At 46.7% G+C, this 13,898-nt stretch overlaps 1 protein-coding gene across 4 annotated transcripts in view; it reads left to right on the forward strand.

Moving 5' to 3' along the window:
* Positions 1-1,288: 1,288 nt before the first annotated feature.
* RASEF (RAS and EF-hand domain containing) overlaps positions 1,289-13,898 on the forward strand; it is a 369,451-nt gene continuing 356,841 nt past the window's right edge. The window contains exons 1-2 of one of the 4 annotated variants that reach the window (XM_078675838.1): positions 1,289-1,971; positions 2,102-2,728. In XM_078675838.1, the coding sequence (XP_078531964.1) occupies positions 2,364-2,728 (365 nt within the window). In that variant the 5' untranslated portion in view covers positions 1,289-1,971; positions 2,102-2,363. Of the gene's footprint in view, positions 2,729-13,898 lie in introns of all 4 variants that reach the window. The other 3 variants (XR_013607104.1, XR_013607103.1, XM_078675837.1) reach the window with 3 other exon arrangements.

The following is a 13,898-nucleotide window of genomic DNA, read 5'->3' on the forward strand; positions in this document are numbered from 1 at the left end:
CCGGGATGAGACTGCTTCCAAGGCACAAAGCACTGCAGCACCCGAGTACTTCACAGGTCTTTTAAAGACCTTTTGTCTGTTAATGAGGCATTGTTTTGTTTCAATCCTTCTAGGAGCCCCTGCAGCTACACTCTGCCTATTGCTTAGAGATTCAGCCCCCCCCCACACCCCTCCCCCAAAAATCTTTTTTTAGTCCCCCCCTCCCAAAATGTGGCTCTAGTTGCGCCTCTGAGTTCCAACATGCATCCTCTCTCCTTCATTGCACCACGGGTAATGTTTTATCAATCCAGGTGTGAACTGCCAAAGGTGTGTTGTCTGTCCGCTCCAGAGTTTGAGATCCTGTTGTTTCTCAGGGTGGCAAACCGTGTTCAGCTGTTCTCTCTGAATGTTCATGCACCCATCAGGCGAGAGTGAACGGAGAAAAAAGCTCCATGTGCCCTTCGGGAAGGAGTCTATTGTCATATCTCAATCAGAAAATGTGGGATTATGAAACAGTTTTCGATAATTCTTGACTTTCTGAGTAATGTCTAGTTAAAGTGTCTGCCTTTGTGTTGTTTGTTCCAGGAAATCTGCCTGCCTGAGGCTAGACAACACTTTCGCCAGATCCCCTGTCCTTTGGATCTCCAAAGGTCATGTTGATTATTTGGGAAAAGGCCCTTTTAAAGTTATGGTCATAACAAAAGAGGGATTTTATCTCTTCTCTGACAACCGTGCCAGTACTTGCAATGCCATAGACCGCAGAGCACCCTGTTGGCAACGTCCCATAAGCACTTCCATCCTGTATCCACTGAGATATTCATTGCACTTCAAGAGATGTTAATTAATTGGATCACAACTGTTCCTGTAACCACGTCACAGAGCGAGGTATCGACGCACTGCTCCCTTCCTGCGTACTATGCGTCCTTGGGCTTTCTTGCTGTCCCAGCGGTAGCTCTGGGGGGTCTCTGCGCAGCACTGCACCTGCTGCATATTGAAGTGCCACTTAAAACCACACTCACTCTTAAAACAGCCGGACCTCGACGTGGCAATATACGGCAGCTGGTCTCATTCTAACTTGGTACCAAAGGTGGTTCCAGATTGCGCAAGCCACAGCAGGCCCAAGAGGCAATGCTCTGTTTCTGGCGCAGTTTGTGTTCTGCTTTTAAAGAGGCGGCGGAGCCAGAACAGAATCTGTTTACGTGGTTGGCATTGCCCGCAAGAATGTGTAAAACTAACCAGTGTTGTTTCCCTCTGGCGCACTCTCGTGTTCCAGCTTCGCGCCAGGCTCTTATCGGCTGCGACGCTTTTTACATTGTTGTCCATAAAAGCGAGGCAGCCGGAGCAGCGCTCTGTTCCGAACAGCGCGGCTGCTAAACCTGACAAGGGCAAGAGACGCAGCCCTAATCTCCCATTCCGCCTCGAGTGCTGAAGCGCTGCTGGGCAGCCGGCCAGGCACCCTGCGAAGGAGCGGGAGGAGGAGCGGACACAGGGACGCTGGAGCTCCGTCCTTCCCTCTCTCTCTCAGCAGCTTCAGCCGGACGCGAAACAAGCGCAAGGGGAGCGAAAACAACGCATGGGGCAAGATTTTAGCGCATCACAGCTGGACAAAACGGGACAACGCAACGACAGCAATCCCTGGATTGGACGTCTTTGGTACCTCGGCAGTGACACTACTTTCAGGGAACTTTGACATTACTATAACATCAATAGAAGGCTAGCTCTTCAAACTGCGCTTTGCAGGGTGCATACATAGGTTTTGTTAGTCCTACCTTCCTTCATCAAGCCTCCTAGGATGGAATTGATGTGGTGTATTTGAACACATTTCATTTGATTTCGCGGGTGAAGAACTGTCCTGTTTTACACACAAACTTCCTTCCTTTGCAGTGTTTCCTTCTGCCACGTTTCCCTGTATCTCCCTGCGTCCCAGATAAAGCGCTTCACCTGTGCTGACGGCGTGTGATACTAGGATCCTCGGGAATCGCACTGATTGAGGTAGTTTTTCCCTTATCCTTTTGCGTCTTTTTTTTATTTTACTTCATCTGGTCATCCCATCTGGACTCTGGCTTGCCTTCCTCTGCTCGCTGCTCCTCTGTAACTGTCCTCACTGCTGCACTCTTTGCAGGTGGGCACCGCGCCTGGCTCTCCCTGGTGGCTCCCTGCGTGCCACGGCTGTTGGTGGGATGCCCTGCTCTGTGGTGCCAGGGTCTCTGTTCGCCACCAGTTCTGTGACTCTGTCCGGCGCCCGTGGGCCCTCCTGAGTACTTGCCCCTCCCTCTTCGTGCCACAGCTGTCTAACAGGTATCATCGGAGTGAAGCGTGGTGCCAGCTGTCTGGTTACTACCCACCGCTGCCACCTTTGGCACCCTCGTCCCAGCCCCCGCTGGATGGAAGGAGAGCACGAGGTGTCCCGGCTCCGCGCCCTCTTCCTCTCCTGTGACGCCAACCGCTCGGGGCGCTTGGAAAGGGAGGACTTCGAGACGCTGTGCGCCGAGCTCCGCGTCAGCCCGGAGGAGGCAGAGGCCGTCTTCCAGCGCCTAGACACAGACCGCGACGGGGCCATCACATTCCAGGACTTCACCATGGGCTTCCACGGGACCCGGGGCTCCCCCTGGCTGCGGAGAGGAAACTCGGGGGCCGGCGTGAGGGCCCCCGGCGAGGAGCCGGACGACGAGCACGGAGGAGACCCCTTTAACCCGGCTTGGGAGGACTTCCAGCTCCGGCTGGGGGATGAAGCCGCGTTTATTCCGAGGTAAGGAGCAAGTTCACCCCTTTTTTTTTAAACATTATTACTCTTCTGATCCGGCAAACAAGTACCGATACTGTCCCATAAGTACTGCTACTGTCCCATAATGCTGATGAAATCAGCTGTCAGACTGCGTAAGAGAAAACAAACGAGAAGTTTATGTTGTGGGTGGTAAAAGCACGGATACTTTGGAGCATGTTTTTGGAACAGAGTCACTTTCCGGATTTGCAAGACTTTCAGATTCCAGTGCCACCATGCAATTAATTATGGCGCAGACACAAACGTGGACAATGTGTTAGAAAGAAATTATACATTTTCAGCCTTGGCGAAGTATGTTTATTTAAGCGGGGTGCCTTCTGCTTGAAGGAGCGCTTAATTTATTAGGTGGAAGCTGCTTCCTTTAGAAAAAGGGGCCTTTCTATGTATAGCTGTCTGCAGGGGACTTGTAAAGCGCTAAGCGCCTCTTGGCGCTGTAGAAAATTGATTGGTGTAGTGAATACATATTTAATTCCTTTGGGAAGCCATGCAGCTTTCTCAGTTATGTAAAATGTAATTACACAGTGTTCGGTTGTGGGTTGTAATACGTTCTCAGTGAAAGTAATACACCTTCTCCTAGAGGAGGACAGACTTCTGGGCAGTGTGTGGATTGGTGCCAAAGCAATGGAAACATATGGATTGCTCCAGTCTGATGTGTGTAAATGTTAACTCAAGATAACACTCCAGGCCAGAGTAACAACAAAGAAAAAACAAACTCTTTTTCATTCCTAAGTGAACGTTATGTGTGACCAAACGTCTTTTAGAGGCGCAGACCCATAATCAGGTGTGCAAGCTTTAACGTCTGTAGATGGAGGGTAGTATGGTAGACTGTAAGCAGAAGTAAGTTTAGGGTTAGTGTGGAGAAAGGGTGTTTCTGATGGGGCATACACGTGCAGAATACAGTGAACACTTGTAAACTTGAAAGTTTTTAGATATCCACAACAGTTTTGAGTGTGCAGAAAGGATGAATCATGCTTTGGATTTTACGTACTGACAACTCCCAAGCCGTAGTTATAGCCATAGCTAAATTTCTCCACTGGATGTGGATAATTCGGGCCCGTAAAATGAGCCTTCAGTAATTTTGGCCTAATGATACTTGACACTTGAAACTGTAAAATGTATCTAGTGAGTACTGTACCTAGTGATGAATTTTGAATTTTTTTAAAATTTATGTCTTCTTTTTAACATAACTTATTTAATGATTGTAATCTATGGATTTTAGATTCATGGTTGGCCAATAATAATTGTTAATTGAGAGACGAAGTGATGAACTGTGGATTTTACTAGCTGTCAGTGAAGGGTAATTTTACAAATTTTAAATTGTAAACATTTTTTGAAAATGCTTAAGGTTGTAATCGTCTTTTATGATTGAACAAATCGAAATAAAGACTTTTTGATTTGATTTGAATCATGCTTTGCCTGAGAAACTGGTATAAATAGTCCTTTGAACCAGGCACTTGAGTGTAGCAGATGCATGTGGTTTTTTGGAACTGACGCTATGTATGCTGGAGGACAGCATTTGGTTATTTTTTAGTTATGAAAGATAAGCAGAATCCCATTTGAACCAGCTTTTGCTGACTGCTCAATGCGATTATGCATACTATAAAAGAGAAGAATGCATTTATGACAGAATTATTTTGAGGAGCTTATAATACTGAAAAGGGCATTTTTTTATTGTGTTGATCAAAATCAAAAACAAGAATTGGTAAAACTAACAGGTTTAATCTGCAAATGCATGTATCATTGGTCATTAGAGCCAGGCACACAGGAAGAAGTCGACAGGAGCGGACAGAAAGGATAATATTTGTAAAGTAGTTCCTCATACAGTTAAATGCAAGGAGGATAAAGGATGCAATCTAACAGCCCATAGAATTTGGTGAGAGATGAATGCTCCTGGGCTTAGCCAAGACATGATTGACAAAATCTCAAACCAACAGCCGAAACAGGGAAAGCCATTGGTTGAAAGGGGGACCCTAAGTCCACAATATGTAGATTATTAACAAATGGTGTGTGTAACAGCTGTGTAGTCGCAACCAAGACCAACAAAAAACGGAACAAATCCCCAATAATAACTATAGCTCTATAACGCTATCCAATGGGATTTAGGTTGATAGCACTTTGTTTCAATAATGGATTTTTCGTATACTTTAATTTTTTGTTATGAATGTTCTCTTTATTCTTATAAATACATTGTGATCCTCCTCTACAAAATAAGTCACACATGTTGTTTATTGTTGCTGTGCAAAATAATTCTTTAATGATCAAATGAGCATAGCTGTGCTTTATTAAGGCTTTTTAGTGGCTTTCATGATTGAAATAGTTATGTTTAGAATAACACCACTGTCTGTCAGTCATGTTATCCACAAGTTAGTAGATGATCTGTCCATCTATTATGGTAGTATTTGGTCATACCGTCTGGTTGTTCATAGGAGATTTGATTGAAATACAAGGACAAGAGGGTCAGAGGGTACAATACAATGTTTGGTGGTACTGGGTACATGATAATATGGGGAAGAGGGCACAGGACACAAACAATGCATATGTACAGGACACAGTGAGTCCTGTAGAAGGTCGGATGCTGTCAGGGGCAACATGATACTGGGAGGAAGATATGCAGCTCTTAAAATATTTCGCAGGAACTGTATTAAAAATAGCCAGATTCTTACAAAAGTGTAGATTTTGTGTTTTTATGCAAATTGTAAGATCACTATAGACAGGAGGCTGTGATAAATATAAACAGTAATCACATAGGTGCCGCTGAAGTGTCAAGGCCACACACATAGCTAGAGAAACTCATAAATAAAAATATTAAATAACTATCTGGAAATACCGGTTAAAATAGGTTGAATTTTTGGGACTTGGCCTTCTCTGCAGGGTATCCCGCAAAAAAATTACCTTACCACTTCTGTTTTCTGAACCCATTTTTGTTTACTTTAGGGCTCTTGTGCACTATACCACTGCTAACCAGTGCTGAAGTGCTTGTGCTGGCTCCTTCAGACATGGCACAATTGGTTTGCACCCCATTGGCACATTTAATTTACTTGTAAGCCCCTAGTAAAGCGGTACTACATGTACCCAGGGCCTGCAAATTACATTCTACTCGTGGGCCTGGAGCGCTTGTTGTGCCACACACTAAAGTAGCCTTTTAAAACATTTCTCAGACCTGGCATTGCAGCCAATGTGCAGTTTTAAACTGGCATATCTGGTAGTCCTGAGGCACCATTTTTAATACACATAAGGCACTCCTAGGTAGGCTTTAAAAAGCCCATTGGCCAGGGTGCATTATATTTAAAAAGTCGTACATGCACTTTTAAGTTTTTCATGTCCTGGTAGAGAAAAACTCCTAAATTAGTTTTTTACTACTGTGAGGCCTACCTTTTCCATAGGATAACTCTGGGTTTGCCTATTACATTTAATAATTGCTAACATTTGTTTGGGAACAGGGAGAAATATCATATTGGACTCAAATGAATTGTAATTTAAAATCCTATTTAATGGTAAAGTCAGAGTTAAGATTACAATTTCGAAAATGCCACTTTTAGAAAGTTTGCCTTTTCCTGCCCAAAACTTTCTGAGGTCTTCGAGGAGTGTACAGCTACCGTGGCCTATTAATTGCTTGCCATTCAGGAATGTATATTGGCCCAAGATAGTAAACACTAGGACCTGGGTTGGCCTGGGAGGACCATCCTGCCTGGATGAAAGGGGCACAACTGATCCCTGGCCACTTACATTTCAAAGACTAACTCCTTTTGTCACCCCAGACTCTTTGGAGCCTGGGGAGGGAGGAAGGAAATTCCAGAACCCACTGTGGGGGGAAACTCTAGAAGTTTCTTCAGCTTCAAAGCTAGGCCCATCAGAGCCTTTCTTGAGTGCACTCCTGGACCTGCGGAAGACCACAAAAGGACTGCCTTGTACTCCAGAATTCTGTCCTGCTGCTTGAGGATTGCTTTGCTCTTCAGAGGACTGCCCTGGTCTTGATGCCTGCCTTGTTTCTTAGAGGACTGCCTTGCTTCCACCAGAGAACAGCCCTCCTTCTTGAGGCCTGCCATATTCTTCAGAGGACTGCCATACTGCTTGAGGCCTGCATTGTTCTTCAGAAGACTGCACTTCTGCTAGACACCTACATTGCTGCTTGAAGGAGAGAGAACCATCTCCTTGAACCTAGAACTATCAGAGTGACTCCAAGGGGCAGCTGTCTGACCTCCTGTTCTGAGCTACAGGGACACAACAAGCACCAGAGGCAGCCCTACAAGTTCCCAGCTGGACTGCTGCAACTGACACTTCTTAGACCTACACATTTGCAAAGCCTGCCCCAGTTACATGTGTTGTTACCTAGAGCTTGTGAGCACTATTTCTTTCTTTAACCTTGAGCACTCAAGACCAGTGCTTGTGGTTTACAGAGTTGTAAACAGTCTGTAAATCTTGCTCTCATCTTGCCACACTTGCTGTGCATTCAAAGACCGAGGTTTGCTTTGGCTGTAGCTGCCTCCTTCTCCCTCCTGCTTTTGAAACGCATGGCCTGGCGTCAAGGCCTCTGCCTTCCTGTTGCTGCTGCCACCTCCGCTTCAGAGCTCAACAAGCATTTGCAATGCAATAGGCTTTGCATTTGCAAGAGTTTGAGCTATTGGCATTGTGCCTTTTATGTATGTCTTTTGAAAACCTGCTAGAGGTGCGTAAACACACACTTTGTACTTGCTTATGAGAAGCAAGACTGGCAGTAACTGCTACTCTTTTACTGCCAGCCTTACTTCTCATAAGCAAAGACTATGAGTAAAAAGTGAGTGTTTCTGCACCGGTTGCAGGTTTTCAAAACACGTAAATAAATGGCATTGTCGTTTACAATGCCATTAGCTCAAACGCTTGCGTGTGCGAGACCTATTGCATTGCAAATGCTTGTTTTCTTCTGCATTAACCACTTCATGAGAGTTAATGGGTTTTCCTGCTCCCCCCCTCATGTACTGAGAGACAGCCATGACAACGTGGGCTTTACACGGCGCTGCCATTACGACGCTGCCATTACAACGCAAGTCGTTACGACTTGCGCTGGAGGGCGCTCTTGGTAAAGGAATAGTTTTATTTTCTATTCCAACACCTTCCCTACTGTTTCGTGGGCTGGAGTTGGAATAGAAAATTAAACTATTCCACAATCCAGCACCTACAGCGCAAGTCGTTGTAACGACTTGCGTTGTAATGGATGCGTCGTAATGGCAGTGCGGGGTAAAGCCCGCGTTCTCATGACATACATCCCATGTACTTCTCCCTAAAGTACCCAACTTCAAAGTCCATGTTCCTCCCCCATTGCAGCTCACCCATGGCTTACTACCCTCCTTGCTTGCTCGCACCCTTGTGTGCTGCCTTTTCCCACCCACAACAATATAAAAAAATAAAATGATGGATGGAGTGTTGAAACTTTTCAAACACTCACCCCCATTCACAGATCTGGGTTTAATCCTGTGTTTAATCCATCGTTGCTTTGCATGACCCTGCTTCCCATGAGAACAGTCTAGTCCAAACTGTCAGGTTCTCCCTGAACCAGAAACCAGAATCCTGGGACTGGTTTTGAGGTATCACCCCTCATCCGTCAGGCTGGCTTGAATCCAGTTGCGCAGCGAGCAAGGGGCCCATTCATGGGCATAGCCTTAGCCACTTAGGGCGCACATAGCAACATCACAAAATAATATGATGGACGGAGTGTTGAAACTTTTCAAACACTCCATAGTTATTTTGTTCACCACGTGCCTCCAGTTTGGACCCAGCCATCTGCAAATCAGTCTTGATCATTCTCCCCATGGGAGCAGTCTATTCCAAACTGCCAGGCCAGGACCTCCGAGTACATAATCAAAGTTAGCAGCAGGGGTACATTTTTGTTAAAAGATAGGGTTCATTTTATTTTTTCTATACCAATTCATGAAATAAAGACAGGTTTTACATTATTCCATTGAAGTGAAATCTTGAAAGCAGAAAATGGCTTCCAACGGAACACACACACGGGAACGCAAGGTTCAGTAAGTAACGTGCTGAAATGAAGTTGGTAAACCTCTCCAACTGGTTTTCACATATAAATGTGTTCCAAGCCGTGGGAGATTTTTGTTTGACGAGCTATTCGATTGTGTTCAGGTGCATTACTGGGTTTTAGAGCTCACATGTCACGAGGAGAGATCCTGTTTCTATGTGGTGAAAGGAAGCTGCACGTATTATGGGAGAGAGGCCAATGCAAAGGGACTGGCATTTCAGGAAGCAGTAACAAGACGAACAGGAAGTTTATTTTACGTGGTATTCTAAAATCTTCAAGTAAAATGTTTACTTCCGGCAGCCATTACACCAAATAGTAAAATTAACGGCACTGGTTTGACTGACAGCCAAGAAACAACCCTCTAGGGTTGCACAGCGACAGATTACTCTTCTGCCTCCTCCAACATTCAGATCTGAAGACCACACACCATTCTCCCTTAATTAAGCAAGTCAAAAAATAAAAAAAATAAACACATTATTATTTACACACATGATCTTGAAATGCCTTATGTAATATATTCAAAGGTGCACCATGTGATGGGAAAATAATACCTGTTTCTTTTATTCACCTGCGAAAATCGGGTTGTACTCTTTTTTAACAGGTTTATTTGTTGGGATTTTGAACAAACATATAACAAGTACATGCATGTACTAATAAATTGTTTACCTTCTTTGGAAACAATCATCAAGCTCAGTTGTCTAAAATGGCTTCAAATGGTTGAATCTGTGATTCTCTCGTCGGAGTGGTGGGAAGAGCAGGGGATTGAGGTGGTGGAGCAAAGGTGGGGGTAGAGAAAAGAAAGCAGTGAGTATTGCCAGGAGACAATGAACGCAATATAGGCCTAGAGGGGGGCTAAATTAAATGTGGAAGGGGCACATATTGTTTGTGGTAGAGTTCAAGAACTTGTGTTAGGGGAGTCTGGGGTTGACTCCAAATATGGGTCTGTCAATTTAGAGAGTAGCACCTACCAGCAAGGGCCTTCAGTCTCCAGCGCACTGCACTAGCGTCCTCGTCATGTAACACTACCGCTTCAGCTAATGCCAAGAGGGTGAACAAGGACCTCTCTTGGTCAGGGTTCGGAGGAGTGTGTAAGTTCCAGTGGGCGGTACTTGTTTTCTTTTTTTTTTTGTTCCAAGACCTTTATTAAACATATGCGTGATAAAATAACACAGCTGAAAGCCCACATCCTTAATGTATAAGGTCGGCAGCGTACTGTTTCATGCGAGCCTTGGGCTGTCACGCCCCGGTACCGTGTCGTTTCGTTATCACACAGCAAGTCGCCTACAACCACTGAGGGCCGGCCGCGTGTATTATGCTATTTGTCTCAGTGTTTTACTCTATACATTATAAACAGTAAACAGCAAATCAACTCAACTGGATCATTCCACTACTGCTCTCCCCAACCAGAGTACATTGTCGCGATATTTCAAATGTGATCCTAAATGTGCTGGAATACAGTAACAAGAGACCATAGCAGCATTTTGAAGTCGCCTGGAATACACTTAATCCGCACTGTGCGCATTCAAGTACGTTGTTAGGTATACCCAATAGTCTTTCGGCGAGACCTAGCTGGCAACATTTCTTCGTATGTACATAGAGTGTCTTGACAATAAACCAAATCTCTCAGCCATTGCTTAGTTGATGGTGATTTTTTGCTCTCCCAATGCATTGACACCTGTCGTTTAGCCAGTAACAGTGCCACCGCACAGAATCGGCGTTTCGTCGCTGTCACTGCACCCAGTAGTCCCAGTAAGCAGCAGCGTGCTGTACAGTCTACAGTGACTCCCACCATTTCAGATAACATAGATACCAACTCAGTCCAGTATTGTTGTATTCTTGGACATTGCCAAGCTAAGTGTATAAAGTCGGCTGAATCATATCCGCATCTTTTACATTTTGCATCTACACGCAGGCCGAATTTATGTAGTCTGGTCGGGTATAGTACACCTGATGGATGTATTTGAAGTGAATAATTCGTAGGTTGCCATTTGGTGTGAGTAATCTCGTCAGTGTGCACGTGACCTCCCAGTCTTTATCTGTAAGTGGTATTTCTAGTACCATGTCCCATCTTTCCCGTGCTCGCGTAGCCTTGTGACCTATTTCTGACTGCATTTGTGCATAAAGTCGTGATACGAGATGCCTAGTATTGGGTGATGTCAGAACAAGCTGTAGTGCATCTAATGTAGGCGGTTCTGCCGGGAACATGGTAAAGTGTTGCCTGATCGCGCCTTTTAGTCTGTGTATTGTGAAGTTGAAGAGTAAAGTGGGGTTCTGCACGAATTTTAAATCTTGGTCAGATAGGAATACACCGTCCCTGTACAGGTCCCCCATATTCACTATTCCTACCCGTTTTAGTAAATTCATGCCTACTGATTCTGTTGTAACAGAGAGATTGGGATGGTGATGTAACGGCAACGCTGGCGCGTAGAGTGGAAGTTTGTCCGCCAGTCTGCCCAGTTGTCTCCAGGCCGCATTTGTAGCATCAATAGTGTTGATGTCTTTACCATGTAATGGGGGCCTGTTGTGAGTGATGATAGCATCGAGTGGGACCGGACTGGCATCCCCCTCCTCCACCGCCACATGAGATACATAAGGTGTCGGGTGATACCAGTGATTTGCGTAATGCGCCTGTGTACAAAGGTAATACAGCAGTAGATCCGGGACTCCCCATCCTCCGCTTGCATGTGGCAGTGTCAGTATCGACAGTTTAACGCGTGCTTGTTTACCCGCCCAGATCAGTTGTAACACTAGTTTAGTCATTCTATTAAATACTTCCTTTGGCAGCTGTATCGGTATATTGTTGAATAGGTACAGGAGCTTAGGGAGAACCACCATCTTAACAATTGCAATGCGGTCGGCCAATGACAGTGGAAGCTGGATCCACCTCTTGACCCTGTCCTCCAAATTGTCTATGGCCCTGCCGTAATTCGTTCTAATCACCAGTTCCGGGTCACGATGGAACCAAATTCCTAGATAGCGCACTGGGTCCGTGTGCCATTCGAACGGATATTCGCTCGTATGTGGCGTTGTCGTGTCTGTTAGTGGGAATAGCAGGGACTTGTCCCAGTTTATTTGTAAGCCAGAGAAACCTCCGAATTTAATATACAACCTAAGTAGCGGATCCAGGTTTTTGGCCGGATCCCGCACATATAGAAGCATATCGTCGGCGTACAGCGAGATATGCAGTGGCCTGCTGGGGAACTGGAGCGCCAGGTGATGGTTTCTCTGCCTGACCAAACACGCTAGGGGTTCTAGCGCGATGGCAAAAAGGAGGGGGGAGAGTGGACATCCCTGTCTCGTCCCGCGTTCTATATTAAAAGCATTTGATACGTAACCATTGATTTTGACTCTAGCAACAGGCCGAGTGTACAGTAATTGAATCCATTGTGTGAACATGGGGGGAAATCCCATTCTCTGAAGTATAGTTAATAAATACGACCACTCAATGGAGTCAAAGGCCTTTGCGGCGTCCAACATCACTGCCACCGCTTTAGTCGAGGGTGCGAGGTAGTGAGAGACTGCGAACAACGACCTAGTGTTGTGCGCTGTATTCCTCGAGGGGATGAACCCAGATTGGTCCGGAAGGACTAGATTAGGCATAAGCGGTTGTAATCTCGTGGCTAGAATTTTGGCAAGGATCTTTGAATCCACATTAAGTAACGACAAAGGCCTATATGAGGCGCAGTCCGTTTCATCTTTTCCCGGTTTGAGTAATACAATGAGCATAGCTTCCCGCAATGTAGCCGGCAATATCTGAGCTTCATGTGCATCCCCAAACATGGCGACTAGACGGGGGGCCAGGAGATCCGCGTATTTCTTGTAGAATTCCCAAGTGAATCCGTCCGGCCCTGACGCCTTGCCGTTCGGTAGGGTCCGGATCGCCTCAGTAACGTCCTCTACCGTGACAGGAAGGGCCAGGTATTGTCTCTGTGCGTCCGATAGCCATGCAATAGCAATATCATCCAAGTAGTCCAGAGTTTCTTGTGTTGTGGCCACTGGACATGACTTGTACAGCTCACCGTAATTTTGAACAAAGCATTGCAGAATGCCCTGTTGATCCGTATAAGATCAATCAATCAATCAATGACATTTATAGAGCGCACTACATACCCGTAGGGTCTCAAGGTGCTGGGGGAGGGGGGGGTGCCGCTACTGCTCGAACAGCCAGGTCTTCAGCTTCTTCCTGAAGGAGAGATGGTCTTGGGTCAGGCGCAGGTCGGCCGGGAGGGAGTTCCAGGTCTTGGCGGCCAGGTAGGAGAAGGACCTTCCTCCTGTAGTCGCTCTTCGGATGCGGGGGACGGCGGCGAGGGCGTGGTTGGCTGATCGGAGGTGGCGTTTGGGAGCGTAGAAGTTGATTCGGCTGTTGAGGTAGCTTGGGCCTTGGTCGTGTAGGGCTTTGTGTGCGTGGGTGAGGAGGCGGAAGGTGATTCTTTTGTTGACGGGGAGCCAGTGAAGGTCTCTCAGGTGTCCGGAGATGTGGCTGGTTCGCGGGATGTCGAGGATGAGTCTGGCTGAGGCGTTCTGGATCCGCTGGAGTCTCTTCTGGAGCTTGGCGGTGGTACCGGCGTAGAGGGCGTTGCCGTAGTCCAGTCGGCTGGTGACGAGGGCCTGGGTGACGGTCTTCCTGGTCTCGGTGGGGATCCACCAGAAGATCTTCCGTAGCATGCGTAGGATGTTGAAGCACGACGAGGAGACGGCGTTGACTTGCCTGGTCATGGAGAGGGAGGAGTCCAGGATGAAGCCCAGGTTGCGTGCATGGTCTGTCGGTTTGGGTGCGGTGCCCAGGGCGGGGGGCCACCAGGAGTCGTCCCAGGCAGAGGGTGAAGAGCCCAGGATGAGGACCTCCGTCTTGTCCGAGTTCAGTTTCAGGCGGCTGGTCGTCATCCACTCGGCTACCTCTTTCATCCCTTCGTGCAGGTTGGCTCTGGCGGCGGCGGGGTCGTTGGTCAGGGAGAGGATCAGCTGGGTGTCGTCGGCGTAGGAGATTATGCTGAGGTTGTGTTGGCGTGCGATGGCCGCGAGGGGGCTCATGTAGACGTTGAACAGCGTGGGGCTCAGTGAGGATCCTTGGGGGACGCCGCAGATGACTTCGGTGGCCTCTGATTTGTACGGTGGTAGGCGGACTCT

This window comes from Lissotriton helveticus, chromosome 2_1 (assembly GCF_964261635.1).
Source record: "Lissotriton helveticus chromosome 2_1, aLisHel1.1, whole genome shotgun sequence".
Lineage (NCBI taxonomy): Eukaryota > Metazoa > Chordata > Amphibia > Caudata > Salamandridae > Lissotriton > Lissotriton helveticus.